The following is a 23,631-nucleotide window of genomic DNA, read 5'->3' as shown; positions in this document are numbered from 1 at the left end:
GCAAGCATCGCCCAGATGTATGGCCACTCAAGCGTGTCAAACGCCATGGTGGCGTCTAAGGACGCCAAAATGGCCGGTTCCCGTATAAATGGGACGCGCGCAAGCACCCCATGCAAACGCCGCAGATTAAGGGCTGTATTGCGATGGGGAATAAAGCCAGACTGGTCCTGATGAACCAGATCTCCCACCACACCGACCAGCCGATTGGCGAGTACCTTAGCGAGAATTTTGGGCTCCGCATTCAGTAATGAGATAGGCCGATAAGAAGTAACCCGATCCCGAGGTCTCCCTTCCTTGTGGATCACCACGATTGTAGCCAGACGCTGGTCAAGCGGGAGGGAGCCCAGCGAGTGGGCCGCGAGGAACATTGCGCGGAGGTGAGGCGCCAATGTATCCGGTCGCAGCTTATACAGCTCGATAGGGATACCGTTCGGGCCCATGGCCTTGCCAGAAGCGACCGAGCGTATGGCGAGGGCGATTTCGTCGGAGGTGGAAGCGGCGTCCAGCGACACCCTGTCCTCCCCGGACAGGGAAGGCAGCGCGATATCCCTGAGCAGGGCACGGGAATCCTCTTCCGAGCAAGAAGAGACCGGGGAATACACCTCGCGGAAATACTCCGCGAAACAGGAGACAATTTCTTCTGGCTCAGTTACACACACACCATTCGTTTTCTCAATCAGCGGGACCACACGATTCGCTCTCTCCTTTTTATCCAACCACGCTATAAGTTTACCAGCCTTATCACCCACATCATACAGTCGCCCCTGTTGCTCTCTACTAAGGCCCCTGGCCGCCTCCGTAACGAGGGCCCTATAAGCCGCCTGTTTGAGCTGGAGGACATGTAGTGCAGCATCCGTCACCCCATCTTCTAGATTACCCTCCAGCTCAGCTATTTCAGCCTCCACCCGGGTCACCTCCTCCCGCTCGCGCCTCCGGGCGTGGGAAATAAGGGATAGGGCCTCCCCTCTAAGTACTGTTTTGAAGGCCTCCCACAGGGGGATAGCTGAAGGCACTGACCCCACATTCTCCTCAAAATAGCGCTGGAGGGATTTAATCAAGTCAGCGCGAATGGCGGGGTCGCGCAGGTACCAGGAATTGATTGGGACCACCCTGCTCTCAGCCCTCGGAAAGACATCAAAATGCAACAATAGCGGGGAGTGGTCCGAGATACCCCGTGCCAAATGGCGCACCTTCCCCACCCTCCCGACATGGGCCGCCGGGACAAGGACATAATCAAGCCGTGAGAGACTACCATGGGCCCCCGAGTGGAAAGTGTATTGCAGCTGCGTGGGATGTTTTAAGCGCCAGCAGTCCACCAATCCCAGTGTATCCAAGAGGCCGGATAGCCACGCCTGTGCCCGGGGGAGGTCCCTAGGGGGGTGACGATCCACAGTCCCAGAAACCACCGCGTTGAAATCCCCCCCCCCACCACCAGAAGCCCCCCCGGAAGGCCAAGGAGGAGGCGCCCCAGATCTGCAAAGGTGGTCGACTGCAACCCCGGTGGGACGTACACTGACACAAAGACAACCACTTTGCCCTGCATTCTACCCACCAAGACAGTGTAACGTCCCCTGTCATCGTGGAGCACCTCATCAATTTCTAACGGGAGCGAGTTCTTTACCATGATACCCACACCCCTCGAGCCTGACGTGAAGCCCGAGTGGGCCACGAGGCGGTAGCCACGCCGATTCATGGCGCAGAAGGAATTGCCAATAAGGTGTGTCTCCTGCAGGAAGACCACATCAGGCGAGAGTCGCTTCAGATACTGTAGGACCACACCTCGTTTGATCCTGTCCCCCAGTCCATTGACGTTCCAAGACAACAAAGTTAATTCCCTACCCCCCATCATACACAGAAACCATCATTCGTCCCCCCGAGAGCACAGTAGAACCAACTCAAAAAAAGGGTTGCCTTGTGATAATAACGAACACCCCATCCCTGCCCACCCACCCCAACAAAACTCCCCCCTCCCTGCACCCCTGCATGAGCCCAGACAGCCCCCCCAACGTGCAGTGTGCCTGTCGCCCCATAGATAGTTAAACTAACTAGACCCCCAGAGGAGGAGGGAGAACCCCCAAGAGACCCCACACAACCTCCATAGGAGGGGAACTTAAGCAATCCGACGTATAGTCAAAAGTGGCATCATTTTTGTCCCGAGCGAGGCCTAATATTAGTCCCTCAGTCTTGATCCGGCGAGCCCTCTCCCCCGGCCGCTCCCCCCCCCGCCACCCCGATCTCCAGACAGAGTATCCAGCCAGTCCCCGGCCGCTTCGGGACGATCAAAAAAGTGTGTGCGACCTTCCACCTCCACTCGCAGCTTAGCTGGGAAAAGCATGGCGTATTTGAGATTTAGGTCCCGAAGACGGCGCTTGACACCAAGGAAGCTCAGTCTCTGCTTCTGGACCGCAGGGGTGAAATCAGGATAGAAGTTAATGTCCATATTGTCAAGTCTAATCGGTCCCTGTAGTCTGGAGGATTGCAGGATAGCGTCTCTGTCCCGAAAATTAAAAATCCGGGCGATGAGAGGTCTCGGAGCGGCTCCGACCTTAGGCCTTCCCCCGGGAACCCTGTGGGCCCTCTCCACAGCAAAGAATTTACTCAGCCCCCGTGGCTGGAGATGGGTAACAATCAGGTCTTCCACGAAAAGGTCCGCCGCCGCTTCCTCACGTCCCTCAGGCACCCCGAGGATACGGATGTTGTTCCTCCGGGCCCGACTCTCGGAGTCCTCCAGGCGACGATCCATCAGCGCACCTCCGTTTGCAGGGCCGCCACATCCGTCGTAAGGCCCGATGCGGTGTGGGCCAAAGAATCGACTCGGTCGTTGGTCTTGGAGAGATCGGCCCTTATCAGGCCAACATCTACGAGGACCGAGTCGATCTTCTGCGCCAGTGTGTCAAAACGCTGGCCCACAGAGGCCCTCATCTCGGCGATGGCGCCCATGACATCCCGCAGAGTCAGATCCGTGGGCAGATCGGGGGCATCAGTAGGGCCCTCAGGGGACCTGCGTGGCACCTCAGGAGATCCCTTCTGGAGGGTATAGCGATCCATGCTGTTGGACTGATGGGCTGCGCCACGCCGGGTCGATTTTACCTTTGCCCGATCGCCATCTTGTTTCGTGGCCATGGTCCCAGTCTCCCGATCGCACCAGCCACGTCGTGAAGGGCGGGCAAGCCGGTCCACGGGCGCCACCCCAGATCTGCGGGGCGGATCACAGCCGGCGGGCAGGCAGGGTCCCCCAGCGAGGCCACACCAACACACAAAGCCCCGCGACCCAACCTCGCATAGACAGCAAGGAGGGTGCGAAAGTGAAAGTGTGGGTTACGCGAGCCACCAAGCCCTATCCGCCGCTGTTATTCACTTCGTCACTGGATCGCCCCACAACGCAAATCCGGGGTTCGGCTAGGAGCAGGCCGCAAACCTCAATCGGTGCTAAAGTCGGTGTCCGAGGTCCGATTTGGAAGCGGAAAACGGGCGCCACCTCAGCTCGGGCTCACCAACACAGTCCCCTCATCTGGGACAGGATATGTTCAGGATAGTCATAGGAGGTCGCGGAGGTCCTCGGGAGCCTCGCACCTACGCGGCCATCTTGGTTGCGCGCTAGGCTCCTCCTCCCAGCACTGTTACTATTATCTGATAATCAGCCATTTAGGAATATGGAATTTTCTGGTGCTACTGAACTACCTGGTCCAACTTATCTTCCAATCCCCCTAGATATTGCAGGAGTTCCAGAACTTCATTGTCCACTATTCTTACTACCCCCCCATTCCTATCCTACAATATGTTTTTAAAATGAGTTTTGTGTTTGCCTTTGCAACAGGTTCCCCATACATAGACCTGCAAAACACCATTGAATGTAAAAGCCAACCCACAGGTGTTTAATGGCATGATTAAAAATGATCCCAGCTCCACCTGAAAGTAGGTTTTGGTGTGATGTATTTTCTTTAGTCTGAGAACACTGCTATCTCAGAACTTAGTCAAAGAAAGCTTGACTCCGTTTTCGCCATACAGTTGGGGATTTGCTTAATTGGAGCAAATTCCATACTTTCAAATGATTCATAAAGAGTACATAAAGATTTTTAGGACTACCCCAGTGTGTAATATTTAAGCAAACAGAATTTCGACCAGGTGCAAAATTTTGCAGGGGTAAATTCAATACAAATGTGGCTGCACTTTAAAGAATATTGTTTACCCCCATACCCATCCCCAGCACTCAGATTAATTATTTGGGTGGTTCCTCCCCAGTTTACTGTGTGGAAAGGCTTGTGCTCTACTCATTGAGAAACTAATTGTAAAGTGTTGTGTGAATGACCACTTAATTACAAATTTGTGGGTATGCACTTAAACTTCCAGGCCAGGGCCTGAGCCATAAAGTTGCAATATGTGCATATCTGATAAAGGCTTCTAGCCTCCGATTTCTTACCTTCAAGCGTCAGACTGTATCAAGAAATTCTTGAGCAGTACCTCTGCAGGCCAGTAGGTGGCTCCAATCAGATCCACGTTGGCATGTAGAGGTGCTGCTCAAGATTTTCTGGATCCAGGGTGACGCCTGGGGAATATTTAGAGGTAAGGAATCTGCGGATATAGGACTTTACCAGATATGGTAATACTGAAGTTAAGTAACTTATTCTTTGCACTAATTGGCTGAAATACTTTGTGTCTGGTGCGAATTGCGAATGAATAACAAATCAGCAAAGTAAAACAGTATTTTGCTATGTGCTTGCCTTTGCAGCTCCCTATATAATCGTCACTTTCCCCTTCCTCTTTGCTGTCATGTTTGGGGATTGCGGGCATGGCCTACTAATGACACTGTTTGCACTGTGGATGGTCCTGTACGAGAACAAGCGCAGCCTTAAACGATCACAAGACGAGGTAAGATACTCAAATTGTGAAGATGACTGTTAGTTTGGGCTCAGGTAGGCACTCCCCTGTTTTATATAATTTCAGATTGATAGCTTGCTGCATGTTTTTTAATTCTGAAACTTCAGCTCGACTTTCCTGATTCTGGATTACTTGCCTCCTTTACAGTTTATATTGCTATACTCTTGGTGTATGAAATTGGGTTTCTGTTGCAGTAACAACCCCACTTTCTACCAGATTTCTAATGCATTTTGACTTGATGTGCCCTGGGTCCCTGCCATTCAGGTTCCCAGGGCCTGTGTTCTTTCCCAAAACTGTACCCTTGTACCCCCAATTGGCACCTCTCTGGCCACATGTAAGTCACTTGTAAAGGGTACCATGGGTACTGTGACCAGGGAAGGCCTCTAAGGGCTGCAGCACATAAGTGGCCATGCTTAGAGGTTCTGTACTTTAACACGCACACTGCCATTGCAGGCTGCATGTTTTGGTGCAGAGAAAAGTGAAGAGTTGTTGGGTTGCATATGTATTTTTATGTTGCTTATGTATATTTATTATGCACCGTGCCTTTCATTACTGTAAGGAATTTCCACCACTGTGGGATTCCAGAACGGAAGGTACGGTGGTGAACAGTGACAGTTGAGCTGAGGAGCTGATGAGACACCTGCGGTCGTTGCTCCTGTCTTGTTGGAGAATTATAAAACAAAGAGTTGAAGTACTTACCTTCCTGCTTCTTTTCACTGGCCACGAGTTACCCCTCCTTCAAGACGTCCACGCGTGCCTGTGTTTCATTCACCTACTGAAGCGACGAACCTAATTTGAATCGTCGAGGAGGTGAGGACTCTGATGTTCTGCGGATATCCTGCCAAAAGCATCCGCGCAAACTGCGTTTTGCAGAGTGGTGGAGGTGAGGATATCCATATTTTTAAACTGTTTGCCATTTTCGTCATCTTCAATGAGACTTCCTTGCGCTTAATGCCATGCGCGCAATTGAAATTGCGACGTCAACTACAACGTGAGCATTGCCGGGCGCCGCTCTACGTTGCGTCTCCACGTCAATTGCCGCCATCTGTTTCTGCTACCATAGCAATGTAGTGATTCATATCAACGCTGACGCGCACAGCTGTTTAAAACATCGCTGATGCGCACAGCTCATTTAAAGTCTTCATTTCAACGTCAAGGTCTCAAGATTAATGCGCACAGCTGACAAAGATATCGCTGATGCGCACAGCTCATTTAAAGTTCAAAATTCACGCGCACAGCTAATAAAGACACCGCTGATGCGCACAGCTCATTTAAAGTTCAAAATTCACGCGCATAACTAATATAGACATTGCTGATGCGCACAGCTTGTTCAAAGTTTACGCGCACAGGTGACAGACATCGCTGATGCGCACAGCTCATTTAAAGTTATAGTTAACGCACACAGCTAATAAAACATCACTGATGTGCACAGTTCTTTCATCTTTCAAGTTCACACAGTTTTTCTGCATTTCATGCTAAGTTCAAGGAACTAACACGCTCCCATGCACAGTTTTTCTTTAGAATTCCACATTATATATAATTCAGTATTCAATAACGTTGTACCTTCCATAACAACTCTTTTAAGGTTGTATATTTGAGAATTTTTTCTAAACATGCAGCAATCTTTGTCACCTCTTCCTGCCTTTTCACCTAATCCTGCTTCTCCTGAGTGGGATTGGGAAAAGTGGAAGGAAAGTTTCGAAGCATACCTAGAAGCCCTCAACGGTGACTCATTTACAAATAAAAAAATATTTGCAATTTTTAAAACTTTGTCTTGGTTCTGAAGGACGCCCTATTTTAAAACACACTCCTAAAGTGTTCGTCTTGTGCATTGAGGGTGAAGGTGATGGCGTTGAAGATGAATATGCTCCAGCTATTTAGTCTTTTGATACAAGATTTAAAGCCTGTAAGAATATTACATTAGAAAGACATATATTCTACAAAAGAGCGCAACTTCCTGGAGAATCTGCATCTACCTACGTGGACGCTTTACGAATTCTAGCAGACTCATGCAATCATAAAACTTTTGAGGAAGAGATGATTAGACATCAGCTTGTGGAAAAAACCAATAGCAAAAAAGTCCAAGAAGCACTTTTGTCAAAACCTGAGTTGACTCTACAAAAAGCATTGGAGATTGCTACTAGGATTGAGAGTACAACTTCGTATTTAGAAGAAATGTCAATTTCAAATTCTAGTTCACCAGCACCTAATTTTTTAGCCGTTAAAAGTAAATACAAATCTCAAAAAGAAAAATCACCCCAAGAGTAATCTGGTGGATTAGGAAAATGTACTCCTACTACCACCAAACCGACAAATAACGTTGGGAGTGTTACCGTTGCGGCAGCACTTTTCATCATGGGAACGCCAAATTTTGTCCTGCTTTGAATAAAACTTGTAGCAAATGTTTTAAGAAAGGTCATTTCGCTCATGTGCAAATCAAGTGGTAAACCATCTGTTAATACTGAACCATCCTCCAAGAAAGTTCTAAATGTTAAACAACTCGCGGGTGAATCATCTTGGAGTGAGGAGGATCAAATTTGTCTAATAACAGAATGTCTCAGCACTGACATAGTTTCTACTGTATCACAAGGAAGAAGACAACCTTTATGTACCTTATCTGTGAATGGAAAAGATATCAAGGTGTTAGCTGACTCTGGATCTCCATCTACTATCATAAGTGATAAAATATGGGAGGATTTGTTTCAGTCTCAGGGTACTATTTTAGAACATTCATCTGTTCATCCCATTGCTTATGGTGGTAAAACCATTGAAGTACTTGGTGAATTTCATGCAAATTTGTGTTTTAAAGGCAGTAATGCTCAAGGTGTAGTTTATGTAGCTAAAGAGGATACATGTTTATTAGGGTGGCACGACCAAGGTAATTTAGGGATCATTTTGGATCCTAAGAATCCTGAACAAGTCATTTTGAAGAAAGAATTCGTTTGTATACAAACGGTAAAAGAAAATGCATGGGAGTTAACGTATCCTGAAATTTTTAATGACCAATTAGGTCTATTTAAAGGATTCAAACACAAATTCAGATTAATTGATCATGCCAAAGCAGTAGTACACAAAGTTCGCAGAGTACCTTTGGCCTTACGTGATAAACTTAAAAAAGAATTAAATAAACTATGCTCCAGCGATGTCATAGAACCCATTGAGTCTTCCGATTGGGTTTCACCCATTGTTTTAGCCCGTACGGGCAATGGTGCCTTGCGCATGTGTGTTGATCTTCGCGATCTTAATCGCTATATCTGGGTTGATCAATACCCTTTGCCAAACATCACTGAGATGACCACTACCCTTAAGAATGGTGAATACTTCAGTGTACTTGATATGACATCAGCTTACCATCAAATTGATTTACATCCTGATTCTAGACACTACACTGCGTTCTTCACCCCATAGGGTTTGTTCCAATACAAACTAATGCCTTTCGGGCTTGCTTCTGCATCAACAGTTTTCCAAAGAATTGTGGAAAGCATGTTCAAAGATACTCCCGGGGTGACGTTCCCGGACGATGTGTTGGTTCATGGTTCTAATCCGATTCAACACAATGAAAGATTGCGTCATGTTTTTTCCATTATGAAAGAAAAAGGTGTCACTTTGAGTCTTGAAAAATGTAAATTAAATGTAACCTCTGTAGATTATTTAGGCTATAGAATTTCTGCCAAGGGTGTCGAACCTAAATCCAGCCTAGTTAAGGCTATAGAGGATTTTTGTGCACCTAGTGATAAAGATCAATTGAGATCATTCATGGGACTCATCGAGTTCTATGCAAGATTTGTGCCTAATTGTTCTGCAAAAACATTCTGTGAGAAAGTGTCTCTGTATATACTGTTCCTTAATAGGTACAGGGTGTACAGAGTCCACAGACCCCAAGGGTTTAACAGAGGTTAAAGTTAGATATAACCTTACTCTCCAAAGTGGTAGCCTGGTCGAGCAGTAAGGCAGTATCAGAGGACGTGTAAAGCATTTGTTGTACACACTCAGTCAGCAAATAGTTCCACACACTCAATAACTGAACTCTAGGCCAATGGTTTGTATATAAAAAAATATATGCTTGTTTTATTTTAGAACCAACACTTGGAATTAAAATATACTTTCTTGACAGGAGAGGTTTCATAAAAATACTTTTGTATATGCAATTGACTTTTTAGTAAACCGTTACAAATAGTTGCAGTAGGCAACTCTATTTCTACACACAATACATTGAGCTCAATGATAAATTCAGATTATATGCAACAGATTACTTTGTAGATTACTTTTGTAATTCCAGGCTTGGATCCTAGATCCAGTCCTGGGTCAGTTCTCAGAATCAGCTTTGGTACTGTAATGATTTTTAACTAATATTTAGCTATTTCAAAAGTAAGCACTTAGAAAATATTTCAGGGCAAACAATCAATGATTCCCTATGGAAGGAAATGTAGGTTACAGGTACAGTAGGTTATCGTTACTTTTGTAATCCAGTACTGGGTGTCTAGACTCAGTACTGGGACATTTATCCTAAACAGGTAAGTAATTACGTTTTCAGATGTTATACGATTTTTGAGGAATATTTAGAAATTGCAGAAATCAACACTTAGAAGAAATTTCACAGAAAAGCAGTCAATGGTTTCCTATGGAAGAAAAATGAGTTAAAGGTAAGTATAGTTGTGGGTACTTTTCAGAGTCAGTGCTGGGCATCAAGATCCAGCACTGGGAGCTCACATAAGAGCAGGTGAGTAAATTCGTTTTTGTCACTCGGCTGATTTTTGGTGATTATTTGAAGTTTTGAAAAGTCCACACTTAGAAGAATTTTCAAGCAAAAGCCAGTCAATGTTACCCTATGAGGAAAGTGAAGTTAGCGGTTTAAGGGTAAGTACTCGACTGGCAGAGTTGAAGTTCTGGGCATAGACTCAGGGGTCCCCCAGTGTCAGGTAGGTACAGTTAGTTCACCCTCAGCGGTTTCAGGACGGCCGGGTGCAGAGAGAGTTAGGCCCAATGTTATCCTATGAGGGATAGGGGGGGCCTTGGTTGGTGGCTGCTGTCTGGCAAGCCATGGCTGTGGGAGCTGGGCTCCTGGTCACTTACTCGGGGCAAGTGGGGAAGTAGGTTAGAGTAGAGTTTTCACGGCCAGGGCCACTCGGCCGGCTGGCTGCAGGGTGCTTTTGAGCCGTCGGGCGCTCAATTGATTTCTATGGGAAATCTCCGGTTTGGGAAAAGGCTGCAGGCTCGGGGACGAGGACTCTTCGGGTGCCACCACCACTTCGAAGGGTAAGTTGGGTAGTTAAAGGATAGGTAGGTACCCCGGGATTGGGCACAGAGGGCCGTGGGGCGCCGGGTGCAGGGGTGCCTTTTGATGTCGGAAATCTTACCCTCTTGTTGATCGCGGTTGGGGTGGCAAGCTTCTTCAGGATAGTCGAGGGGGGTCCTTGGGTGCCGGACTCGGGGTCACAGTCGCCGTGGGGTCGTCCTCGTGGGTTTAGTTCACTCCGGCACCGGCCAGGCTTGGCGGGTGCAGAGTGGGCTGGGATCGCGGTTCCGGGCTACTGCCAGGGGTGAAAGGTAGGTTCTGAGTAGAGCCTCTACTCATGGGAGTCCCAGGGAATCAGAGTTCAAAGGTAGCCAGGTCCTCCGGGGTTTCTGAGGTTGCTGGCCACAAGAGATGCCGCGCTGGAGCAGGAGCAGGTTCGAGGGTCGACAGGCCTGAAGAGCTGGGGCCAAAGCAGTTGGTGTCTTCCTCTTTTCAGCAGCTGCAGGGTCGGTCTTTGTTCTTCTTGCTCTTCTTGTAGTTTCGAATCTGGGGAAGGAAGGTTCAGGGTGCCCCTAAATACTAGATTTAGGGGCGTTACAGGTAGGTGAAGGTCAGGGACCAATGGGTCCCTGTCCTGGGGTGGGTACACCCCCTATCCTGCCCCTCTCCTGTGGGACGGGGGGCAGTAGCCTAATCCTGATAGGGTAGGGCCTCCCATCTTCAAGATGGCGAGAGCCCGGAGATGTGCTTCACCTCGCCTCCCCCACCTGAGGGGTGGGGTGGGCAGGCTGGCACATCCCCTGTCCTTGTATGGGGTTTCCGGCCAAGCTTCCCGCCAGAGTGGGGGGTTGCAGTGGCCTGGGGAAACTCCTAGAGGCGGCAGGCCTTTGAAGCTTCCCTTTGCTCATCTTGGGGGAGGAGATTTATCACCTCACCCAGGATGTGCATTGTTGCAGGCCCAGGGGTGCTGCAACGTGTCTGCTGTGTGGCAGCCTGGGCAGCCTCAGAGCAGACGTGGATTGTAGGTTAGTTGTAAGGGGGCATCTCTAAGATGCCCTCTGGGGTGCTTGGTACATTAAATCTCACACTGGCATCAGTGTGGGTTTAATGTGCTGAGAAGTTTGATACCAAACTTCCCAGTCTTTTAGTGTTGCCATTATGGTGCTGTGGAGCTCGTGTTTGACGAGCTCTCAGCACCATGTACTCTTAAATGGCAGCACTGCACTTACAGTGCCCGGGAATGGACCTGGGTACTGTAGGGGCACAGGGCTCCAGCTCCTGTGCCCACGCCATGGGCATAAGGCACCCAGCCAGAGGGGTGACTGACATATGCCTTGGCAGTGTGGGTGTTGGGCATGGCACACAGAGATGTGTGACATGTCGACTCTTCATTTTGTCGTGTACCCAGACACTCAGCCTGCAAAGGCAGTGTGTGTGTGTAAGGGTACAGGGCCCCTAAGGGTGGCACAATGAGTGCTTCAGCCCTTAGGGGCCTTCCCTGGTCACAAGGCCCTGGGTACCTAGGGTACCATTTACTAGGGGCTGACATGTGGCCAGGGTTTGCCAATTTGGAGTTTGTGTGTTTTAAGGAAGGAACATAGGCCCTGGGCACCTGATTGGCAGGAGTCCAGGGTACACTCAGTCAAAGTACATTCAGCAATTTAGCAAAAAGTGGGGGCATACCATGCAAGAAAGATGGCACTTTCATAAAAAAAAAAATGTAATTTACAAATGGAATGCTGAATGTGATGAGGAATTTCACTTAATAAAAAAAGAGATTGCACATGCTGTCCCTCTCAAACCTTTTGATACCAATGATCACACAATAATCCTGATGCCAGCCAGAAGGGTCTCGGTGCTGTATTCATGCAGCATAGGGATGGCAGGGATGAGGTGATAGCTTTTGCTTCAAGAGGTCTGAAAGGTGCTGAAGCTACTTACTCAGTGATAGAACGCGAAGTGTTAGCCTGCTGGTGGGGGTTTGTTAATTTTAAACACTATTTATGGGGCGCCAAATTTACTGTTAGAGTGGATCATAAACCTTTGGTTCAACTCTTTACCACCAAAGAAGGAGATAAAGCCACTCCTCGAATTGCAAAGTGGCAGTACAGATTGTTAGAACACAATTTCAATGTCGAATATGTTCCTGGAAAATATAATATTTTAGCTAATTGTTTGTCCAGGATGCCGGGAAGTACTTTTGATGTGGATATTCATGACGATAAGGAATCTGAGTCTTTTGTTACGCAGTATCTCATTCAGATGAAGCCATTTTAGAAAGTAAATGGAGAGATGCGTATGATACTGACTTAGACATTTAAAAGCTCATTTGTATGAATCACACAGGTTGGACCAGAGAATGTTTGAATGCTGAAACCATCAGTAAATTTAAGCATGTTTTTGTAAATGGGTTTTTATATCGCTCTTCTTTACTTGTGTTTCCCTTGAGCATGAGAGTCAAGGTGCTTACTTTAGTTCATGAAGGCCATATTGTTATGTTATGTTAGTTGCATTTTAATGCGCACAGCTGCTCCAGCGAAGGAGCGTCCTGGCGCAGGGAAAAGTAAACACAACACTAGGTCCGGTAACAGAAGCAAACAAATAAAAGCTAGAAACAATTAAAACAGGAAGGTTTTCAGGGCCCTACGGAAAGACATTAGGTCATTCGAAAGGCGGATTTCCAAGGGGAGCGCATTCCAGAGGGTTGCGGCTTTCACGCGGAAGGAGCGACCCCCCATCCGACTAAGTCTGAAACGGGGGACGACCACCAAGGACTGTCCAAGGGATCGTAGTGAGCGGGTAGGAACATAGGGAGAGATCAGTGTATTGAGTATTCCGGGTGCCAACTCTCTCAGAATTTTAAAAACCAGGCAGAGAGCCTTGAATTGGATACGCTTGCATATCGGGAGCCAGTGCAAGGACCGCAGGGTGTTAGAGGTAGGGCAGGTTCGAGGCAGACCAACCACCGCCCTAGCCGCCGCATTCTGGACTCGTTGTAAACGAAGAATCTCGGCTTGGTTTGCTCCTAATAGGAGAGAACTGGCGTAATCCAACCGCGAGATGATCATTGCTTGAATGACCAGCTGTCTTGTAGGAGCATCGAAGAATCGCAGCAGGGGTCTTAGCCCGCGTAGTACTCCAAAACAGCAGGCCGCCACTCTCTTTGTATGAGTCACAAAGCTTAGCGTGTGGTCAAGCCATACTCCGAGATTTCTGAGTTCCAGGACAGGGGCCGGCGCTGATCCCAGCTCTGGAGGCCACCATTCGTCCCCCCAGTGGTCCGCTTCCCTCCCAACGATCATCACCTCTGTTTTTGACGCGTTCAGCTGGAGACAGTTGTTATTCATCCAGCTGGCCACCTCTCTCAGTCCACTTCGGAACCTGAGGGCATCCTGCTTGGCATCCCCGCTGATCGTAACCGCCAACTGAGTGTCGTCAGCATAGGAGACCATGGTAAGGCCCCATTGCCTGACGACCTCAGCCAGCGGCTGCACGTACAGATTAAAAAGCGTGGGACTCAGCGAGGAGCCCTGAGGGACCCCCAGGTCCAAAGGATGGTACTTGGACTGAAAAGGAGGGGTGGCAACGCAGAAGGAGCGATCACTAAGGAAGGAGCGGAACCACTGCAGAGCTGAACCACAAATGCCAATGTCCTGCAGGCGGTGTAGCAAGATGCGATGGGAGACAGTGTCAAAGGCAGCGCTCAAGTCTAGTAAAATAAGCGCTGCCGTTTGACCTGCATCGAGCACACTTCGCAAATGCTCAACCATAGCCAGAAGGGCCGTCTCAGTGCTGTGGCCAGCACGAAACCCATTCTGCGTGGGATCCAGGACATTCACAAGGGTCATATGCTCCGTGAGGGTCCGATTTACATGGGCCTCCATAACCTTGGCCGGCCAAGGGAGCAAAGATATAGGGCGGTAGTTTTCAGGTCTCGATGGATCCAAAGATGTTTTTTTTAGGATCGGGGAAACCACCGCTTGCTTCCATTTGGCAGGGACCAGGCCAGAGGTTAGGGAAAGGTTAATCAGGGAGCACACTGCTGTGCGTCCCTGAAAAGCAACGTCCCTAAAAAGAGCAGATCTTACCGGGTCCGCAGGTGATCCAGACTTGACTTGCAGGGCCCACTTTGCGAACTCCTCATTGGAGATGGTAGGAAGGGAGTGCAACGATGGACAGCTGCTAGAGCCGCTCCAGGGAATCACAGGAGACAGTGTGCTTGGAAACGCCAGATAGATTTTCCTGACTTTATCCAAAAAGAAGGTGGCTAGGGCTTCACAGTGGGCGGTGGAACTGTCCAACTGTGGGGGAATTCTCTTTGCCATTAAGTCTTTTATGGTTTTAAAGATGGTTTTAGTCGGGTTAAGGCTATTTCGAAATTCGGCTGCGTAGAACGCCGCCCGGGCCCTGCATATAGCTCGATGGTAAAGTTTAACTAAGGCCAGGTAGATGGATTTCTTGTCGGCATCGTACGACTTACGCCACACCCTTTCCGCCCGTCTGCAGGAGGACTTCATTGCACGCAGCGCGCTGTCATACCAGGGGCTAGCCTGCCGGGGACTGGACTTGCTGGAGATGATAGGTACCAGGACGTCCAGCGCCCTGGTAATCCAGTTACAAAACCGGTCATAGCCCGAGGTGGCATTCAGCAGGGGACCTGATGGCTCAGCACCCATAATGCGGTGAAGGTCCTCTAACCTAAGTTTGTTCCAGTGGCGCCGGGGTATCCGCAAAGGAGGCGGTATAGTGGGATTGGCAGGGAGGGGAAGCCAAGCAGACACCAGATAGTGATCAGACCATATCACAGGATCAACCGCCACAATCCGAACATCAGAGAGAGTGGTAAAAAACGGATCAAGGGTGTGGCCGGCCACGTGTGTAGGCTGAGAAATAAGCTGGGTCAACTGCAAAGCCTCTAAATCGGCCAAAAAACCACTGATGGCCAGAGACTCTAACCTATCAAAGTGGAGATTTAGGTCGCCCAAGATAGAAAAGTTTGCACAGCCGCTAGCCAATAGGCTCACAGCCTCCGGAAAGGCACCTCTAAAAGCTACATCGCTGCCTGGAGGGCGATAGACAACCATCCCTGACAGCGAGAACTGAGGGCTGATGGAAACCTTAAACAGCGCACTCTCACATCCAACAATCTGCAAGACCGTCCAGGTACATGTAAAGGCGGATCTGATAAATAAGGCGATCCCTCCACCTCTAGAATGGCGGTTAGATCTGAAGCATGAATAGCCCGGAGGACAGGCAAGATTGACTATGGCGTCATCAGTATCTTGTAGCCAGGTTTCAGTTACAGCCAACAGATCTGGTGTCTTATCCAAAATGAGATCAGCCACAGACAGATGGTGTTTCACTAGAGATCTGGTGTTCAGATTTAAAAGTCGTAGACCAGATCCCAAGCTACCAGGCAACGGAGAGAGACCAGGAGGAGCTCGTGGGGCGGGAGAAGTGGCGAGCTCGCGAATACCTACAGGCTGGTCCAATGACCATCTGTTGCAAGCACACTGAAACGGGCCACACAGCGGATGGTGGGGTGTGGCAGGGCAGCGTGGGAGAGTATCTCTGATGGCAAGAAGCGAGGCACCGGAATACATAATCATCCTGACAGGGCGACAGCTACGGGCACACAAATATACACAAAGTACAGATGTAAGATGAAGTCCCCGGCGTACCGCGCGAACCTAGCGCGGACGGGCGCAGACGGGCAGACTCTGGCTCGACTCCGGCGCGAGTCAGGCGCTGCCGCTGCGCGTCACCGCTGCGCGGTCCTATGGGAGCTTTAAGTAGTGGCTGCCCTCCCCTCCGCCTGAACACTGGAGCGCTCAGCGCAATGGCGCCGCGAAGGAACTCCAAGATGGCGGCAAGCACCGGGAGAAACAACTGATTTAGCCCGCTAAAGAAGCGGTGGGTTTACCAATTTAAATGCGAGTATGTGGGCGATGACTGTAGGTTAAAAACAGGGAGGAATAAACAATAAGCAACTAAAATACAAAATAAGGGTCAAACGATTTTAAAAATGCACCGATCAAGTCCTAATTGCGCTTGTTAAGTGCTGGCTAAAATACACAGCGCCGCGATCGGTATGTCCAGCTTTCCCTCGGCTCAGCTGTCAAATGCTCGCCTTAAGTAGTGGCTGCCCTCCCCTCCGCCTGAACACTGGAGCGCTCAGCGCAATGGCGCCGCGAAGGAACTCCAAGATGGCGGCAAGCACCGGGAGAAACAACTGATTTAGCCCGCTAAAGAAGCGGTGGGTTTACCAATTTAAATGCGAGTATGTGGGCGATGACTGTGAGTTAAAAACAGGGAGGAATAAACAATAAGCAACTAAAATACAAAATAAGGGTCAAACGATTTTAAAAATGCACCGATCAAGTCCTAATTGCGCTTGTTAAGTGCTGGCTAAAATACACAGCGCCGCGATCGGTATGTCCAGCTTTCCCTCGGCTCAGCTGTCAAATGCTCGCCTTAAGTAGTGGCTGCCCTCCCCTCCGCCTGAACACTGGAGCGCACAGCGCAATGGCGCCGCGAAATTCCGAAGAAGTAAATTGGCAGCCATTGTCTGAGACTATCTTGTCTGGAACACCTTCCCTAGCAAATAAAGATTCAAGAAATTCTACTACACAAGAAGTAGTGGGAACCTTTACAAATTTCAACTCCGGCCAACAACTGTGGTGATCTATTAAAACTATACCATATTCCAAAACGCCCCTATCAGACAAAGATAAAGGGCCAATAATGTCAATGGCCAGTTTGGACCAGGGCTTGGAAGGAACACTCACAGCTTGAACAGGACTAGGTACTGTCACTTGAGATTTGTCACTTACATCACAAGGTAAACAGTCCCTCACAAAATGCTGAGAGAGTTGGCACCCGGAATACTCAATACACTGATCTCTCCCTATGTTCCTACCCGCTCACTACGATCCCTTGGACAGTCCTTGGTGGTCGTCCCCCGTTTCAGACTTAGTCGGATGGGGGGTCGCTCCTTCCGCGTGAAAGCCGCAACCCTCTGGAATGCGCTCCCCTTGGAAATCCGCCTTTCGAATGACCTAATGTCTTTCCGTAGGGCCCTGAAAACCTTCCTGTTTTAATTGTTTCTAGCTTTTATTTGTTTGCTTCTGTTACCGGACCTAGTGTTGTGTTGTGTTTACTTTTCCCTGCGCCAGGACGCTCCTTCGCTGGAGCAGCTGTGCGCATTAAAATGCAACTAACATAACATAACAATATGGCCTTATTGGTATGCGTGCTATGAAAAGAAGGATTAGAGAGCAGTTTTGGTGGCCCGGTCTCGACAAGCAAGTAGAGCATTTTGTGAGGGACTGTTTACCTTGTGATGTAAGTGACAAATCTCAAGTGACAGTACCTAGTCCTGTTCAAGCTGTGAGTGTTCCTTCCAAGCCCTGGTCCAAACTGGCCATTGACATTATTGGCCCTTTATCTTTGTCTGATAGGGGCGTTTTGGAATATGGTATAGTTTTAATAGATCACAGTTGTTGGCCGGAGTTGAAATTTGTAAAGGTTCCCACTACTTCTTGTGTAGTAGAATTTCTTGAATCTTTATTTGCTAGGGAAGGTGTTCCAGACAAGATAGTCTCAGACAATGGCTGCCAATTTACTTCTTCGGAATTTGAGAGATTTGTAAGCTTCATGGGTATTAAACACAGCAAAACCTCACTTTATCACCCTAGGATTAATGGTCTCGTAGAGATATTCAACAGAGTTATTAAGGACAACATACAATTGTCTAAAGCCAGTAGTCTAAATTGCAAAAATGAACTTAAAAATTTGTTGTGGGCCGTACGCACCACCCCAAATTCTGATACAGAAGTTTCTCCGTTCATCTTACTAAGGGGCCGTCTTCCATCTTCCAAATTGTTAAGGAGATGGATGGGTGAGTTTGGTCTACCGGTAGACAAGATAAAGGAAGTAGGGAAGAAAAGAGTAGAAGCCCAAAACAAGTATGTTCAAAATAGTTCTAGAGAGCTTAATGTGAAAGTTGGTGATCAAGTTAGTCAAATGTGCTTGTATCGTGCCTAAGGGTGAATCCAAGTTCTCTAGTCTTAAGTCTGTTGTAGGAGTTAACAAGAGTGCAGTACAATTAGAGGACGGACGATGGTGGAACAAAAACAAGATCTCAGTTTCCAAATCACCCCATCTTTTGATGCCTAATGGTTCTGCACCTCACCATAGTCCAGGTGAAATGGCTCATGGTTCCAATACCCTGTTCCTTCGTCCAGAGTTTCAAGGGTTCCTAAAAAGTTTCATGATTGTTATGCATTAATATGTTTCACTTCTTTGATCTGTTTTTTTAAAAATTTGTTTTCTTTTGCAGAGAAGGAAGATGTGTTGGGTTGCATATGTATTTTTATGTTGCTTATGTATATTTATTATGCACCGTGCCTTTCGTTAATGTAAGGAATTTCCACCACTGTGGGATTCCAGAACGGAAGGTACGGTGGTGAACAGTGACAGTTGAGCTAAGGAGCTGATGAGAGACCTGCGGTCATTGCTCCTTTTCACTGGCGACGAGTTACCCCTCCTTAAAGACGTCCACGCATGCCTGTGTTTCATTCACCTACCGGAGCGACAAACCTAATTTGAATCGTCGAGGAGGTGAGGACTCTGATGTTCTGCAGATATCCTGCCAAAAGCATCTGTGCAAACCGCGTTTTGCAGAGTGGTGGAGGTGAGGATATCCATATTTTTAAACTATTTGCCGTTTTCGTCATCTTCAATGAGACTTCCTCGCGCGCAATTGAAATTGTGACGTAAACTACAACGTGAGCATTGCCCTTTGCCTGGCGCCGCTCTACGTTGCGTCTCCACGTCAATTGCCGCCATCTTAATTTTTTCTGTTACCATAGCAACGTAGCGATTCATTTCAACGCTGACGCGCACAGCACATTTAAAGTCCTCATTTCAACGTCAAGGTCTCAAGATTAATGTGCACAGCTGACAAAGATATCGCTGATGCGCACATCTTATTTAAAGATTAATGCGCACAGCTGACAAAGGTGAAGGTACCATGGGTACTGTGACCAGGGAAGGCCTCTAAGGGCTGCAGCACATATTGGGCCACCCTTAGAGGTTCTGTACCTTAACACACACACTGCCATTGCAGGCTGCATGTTTTGGTGCAGAGAAAAGTGAAGAGTTGTTGGGTTGCATATGTATTTTTATGTTGCATATGTATATTTATTGCGCAACGTGCCTTTTGTTACTGTAATGAATTTCCACCACTGTGGGGTTCCAGAATGAAAGGTACGGTGGTGAACAGTGACAGTTGAGCTGAGGCGCTGATGAGAGACCAGCGGTCATTGCTCCTGTCTTGTTGGAGAATTATAAAACAAAGAGTTGAAGTACTTACCTTCCTGCTTCTTTTCACAAGTCGACATGGCACACACTCCTGTGGCCCATGCCTGCAACCCACCTCCTATGGCATAGGTAAAACACCCCTCTAGCTGGTGGTATTATACCACTGGTGAGGGTACAGTTGCATGAGCACTGTACCCCTACAGTGTCGAAGTCCATTCTTCGACATTGTAAGTGCAGTAAAGCCATTAAGAGTATATGGTCTGGAAGTTTGTCATTACGAACTCCACAGCACCATAATGTCTTTACTGAATTCTGGGAAGTTTGGTAGCAAACTTCTCAGCATAATAAACCCACACTGATGCCAGTGCGTGATTTATTATACCATGCACTCATAGGGCATCTTAGAGATGCCCCCAGCAAAACAACCAGGATCCGGTGGGTTCCCTGACTTGTAAACACCAACCTGCCACCACAAGACATGTTTGTGGGCCCTTGGGGTGGGACCCTTCGCTCCCTGAGCCCAGAAATAAAGCGTTTCCTGGCCGGAGCTGTTCACACCTCCCCCAGCTCAGGAAGAGCCTTCTGTGGCAGGAGAGCTTCAAAGGCCGTGCCGCCTTTGTAGCACGACCCCCAGCCTCTCCTGCTATCTGGAGCAGGCCCCCTTCCTGTCATCCCTCCTTTTCGGCGGGAAGATAGGCAGGAAAAATTAGAGCAGCCCAGGTGTGCTCACCTCTGCCAACCCCACCGCTCAGGTGGGGGAGGTGAGGTGAAGCCCACTCTTCAGTGCCCGCCATCTTGCAGATCAGGATTAGGGATTGTGCCCACTCCCCATGTGGGGTGAGCACACCAATGGTGTAGTCACCCTAAGGTCAGTAGGACATTGGCTACTGACCTCGAGACCCCTAAAACGCCCCATAATACAATATTTAGGGGGCAGCCCTGAACCAAGAAGGAAGATTCCCGCAACCTGCAAAGAAGGACGAAAGAAGACGCCCAGCAGAGGACACTGCAGAGAAGAACTGACCAGCCCTACCGGCCCATCTGCAGTTTCCAGCGACCCTGCGCCAAAAGTCGCCTTGTCCTTCAGCCAGCGTCCTCCAGAACCCTTGGGAGGACTGACTGCCTTCAACAAAGCCTGGATCTCCTGTGAACAGCAGCTCTGTTCAAAAGAATAACCAAAGAAAGACTCTAAGCCTGCTGAGGACAAAGAAACTTGACGCCTGAAACCACCACTGCACCCGACACCTATGGCCCGAGTCCGAGTGGCCTACCGGTCCCAGCGAGGTCCCCCTGCGCTCCAGAGTCAGTCCACTGTGCGTTGACCCCTTCAGGACTCCCCGTCGCCTGCAGACTCTGTACGGAGACAAACCCCCCATACCGGGAGTGGCCCAGTAAGGTGAAATCCGATTTCAAAAGGCACCCCAGCATCCGGCCGCTGTGCGCCCCGGAGAAGAGGGCCTGAGGTGTACCTACGTCCTGAGCCCTCCAACTTACCTGCCCAGCTGTTGGTTCCTCCCGGAAGTCTTCCTGGGCCGAGCCTGCAGCCACAAAACAAAACCGGCAATCCCCATTGAAAACAAAAGGGCACCCGATGCCAAAACGGCACCCTGCACCCAGCGGCCCACTGTGCCTTTGTGGGTGCACCTTGTGTGCTAACTTGGATCCCCCTTTGCCCTGAGCTTAAGTCTAGGAGCTTTGCTCCCACAACCATGTGGCATGCACGTGAGCAGCCACCAACCAGAGGCCCCCTATACCTCACTGGATAACATTGGGCCTCAGCACTCTGCACCCCGCCACCCTAGTGCCGCTCGGGGTTATTTGAGAGTGCATTCTTGACCCTGGGGGGAACCCTGGTTCTAACCCCAGAAAACCGACTCCCAAACCCAAGTACTTAACGTTAAATAGATAATGTTGTTTTCTCCCATTGGACTGCATTGACAGCTTTCTTGTGAAAAGTGTGGAGCTGGTTTGTATGAAACCTTAAGAAACTGCAAATGTACAAAAACTGATTTATTTACCTTAGCTCTAGGAAATCTCCAAGTGTGATATCTAGGCATATCACACTGAGTAGAGAAAGTAACTTAAAAAGTAATCTGAAAAGTAATTCAAACTGCTTTATAAACAAATGACTTACCTGTAAACAATCCAATTGCATTCAACTGCATTCAAACTGTATTTAAACTGCATTATTCTTGCAAAGTAGTATTATACTTACCTGTGCTTGGCTTGGTTCTAGAAAATAAAATGCAACTAAATAATAATTTTATACAGACAAATTGGTCTGAGTTCAGTCTTTGAGTGTGTGAAATCAATTCTTGCCTGAGTGTGTACAATAAATTCTTCACACCACCCTCTGATAAAGCCTCACTGCTCGCCTACATTGCCACAAATGGAGAGTAAACTATCATCTACTTTTACCTCTGCTACCTTTGAGGTTCCACTGGACTCTGTGCACACTATACCTTACTTTAGTATAGTATATACAGAGCCAGCTTCCTACACTTGGTCATTCATGTACCACGTGTGCACGAATCTGAATGGTTCCAACAAGCTGAGGGAAGATTGATCATTTAAAAATGGCTGTCGTACTTGCACAGGACCTTGGTGATGATCAGCAGACTATTTAAAAGAAAGCAATGGCGGCAGTAGTCTAAATTTTATAATTTATACAACCACTAATAATTAATGTGGGCCACATTCAAATCCATTGTTGCATGCTCTTTGTAAAGAGTAAATGAATTGCAAAAAAACCAAATAATTTGTTTCTCAAACCGCATGCAGGCAGTAGAAGAAATAGCTCTAAAGCAGCACACTGGGGTAAGAAGCAGGAAAGTCTTCTGAGAAACCCCATGCTTCATGGGTCACATATTCAAATGTTGCTCCATTCCACCAAAATGTGCAAATTTAGTAAGGGCTGTGAATTTCTGTGTGGTCCTAAAGGTTTTTAATGAATAATGTGGTTGGGACGCTAAATACCATCACACAGGTCTTGACATGTGGATGATTGTGGTCTGTCTACAGCATGACTCAGAAGTAAATGATTGGTGATGCCAGTAGCAATTGTCTGGTGTTAGTGGTTGACGTATGTGCAGCTCTCAAGAGATCAGACTGCAAACCTAAAGCATAATGAAAACTACAGATAATACATTTGAAAATAATGTCAGTTATATTCTGATATAACATATTGTGGGAAGCCATACAAAAAAAAATGCTGATTGAAGAAGGTAAATGTTGAGTTAAAGTAACATCTCTGCTTTATTAATTAACAGATCATGAAGATGCTCTTTGATGGACGCTATATTATTCTGTTGATGGGGTTGTTTTCCATATATACGGGTTTAATCTATAATGACTGTTTTTCCAAGTCATTGAACATATTTGGGTCTGGATGGAGTGTCCCTGCAATGATTGCTCCTAAAGGTTGGACGTAAGTGATATATTTTAATTTGCCCATTTATTATCTTTGCAAGAATGAATGTTTTTCATATTTCTTCATTGTTTTCTAATGTCAGTTATTTAACAATAATTGAGAAAAAAAAAATATGACTAAGAAGGAAAGTTCTGAAAGCTTTTCTCCATTAAAGGAATCCTCCTTAAAGTAAAAGACTATCTTCCCCCACGTTCAGGATCTCATAAACTAGAGAAAGGAATCTCCTATTAAGATAACAAAGGGTAGTATAAAAAAATAAAAATCTTTGTTGTACATCCTTTCATAAATATGAATACTGTAAATTTAAAAACAAACATTAGCAAATTAAAAATTGATTTTAAACATAGAAAACTTTTGCTGCCTGAACCCTTTTAATGTCTCCCCTTTTGCAAACCGAAAAAATAAGAGGTAATTGTTTCCACAAACACGCAACCTCACATAGTGGTAAAACGTCACGGTCTCTTTAAGGCATCCAAAGACTCTTCGACCCTCAATGCATTTTGACTGTTTGCTAGAGGATGTTAGCTGTAAAATCCACAAGTCTGCTTCCATTTCTGTGGCCCAGAAGGGAGGTTATGATTTTGATGAATTTACCATTGGTAGAGAAACTGTTTTAAAGTTAAGTAACTTTACCTTTTCTATCTTGGGATCCTCATTTATGTACAGAAACACTTAATAGCATTGCATGCATATCTGTTCACAAAGGAGGTGGGAGAACTGAAGTGAATGGAAGTAGGATACATGTTAGGAAGTCAAACTCACC

General features: G+C 47.6%; 1 protein-coding gene across 1 annotated transcript in view; it reads left to right on the top strand.

The window, feature by feature from the left end:
• The window catches only part of ATP6V0A2 (ATPase H+ transporting V0 subunit a2), a 417,607-nt gene that overhangs the window by 230,299 nt on the left and 163,677 nt on the right, over positions 1–23,631 (top strand). Inside the window, exons 11-12 of the mRNA XM_085636095.1 lie at positions 4,730–4,869; positions 22,708–22,865. Coding sequence (XP_085492221.1) covers positions 4,730–4,869; positions 22,708–22,865 — 298 coding nt within the window. The remainder of the gene's footprint in view (positions 1–4,729; positions 4,870–22,707; positions 22,866–23,631) is intronic.

The sequence above is a fragment of the Triturus cristatus genome, chromosome 11 (genome assembly GCF_964204655.1).
Source record: "Triturus cristatus chromosome 11, aTriCri1.1, whole genome shotgun sequence".
NCBI lineage: Eukaryota > Metazoa > Chordata > Amphibia > Caudata > Salamandridae > Triturus > Triturus cristatus.
Note: the sequence above shows the minus strand (reverse complement) of the source record. Positions and strands in the feature narration are given on the sequence as shown.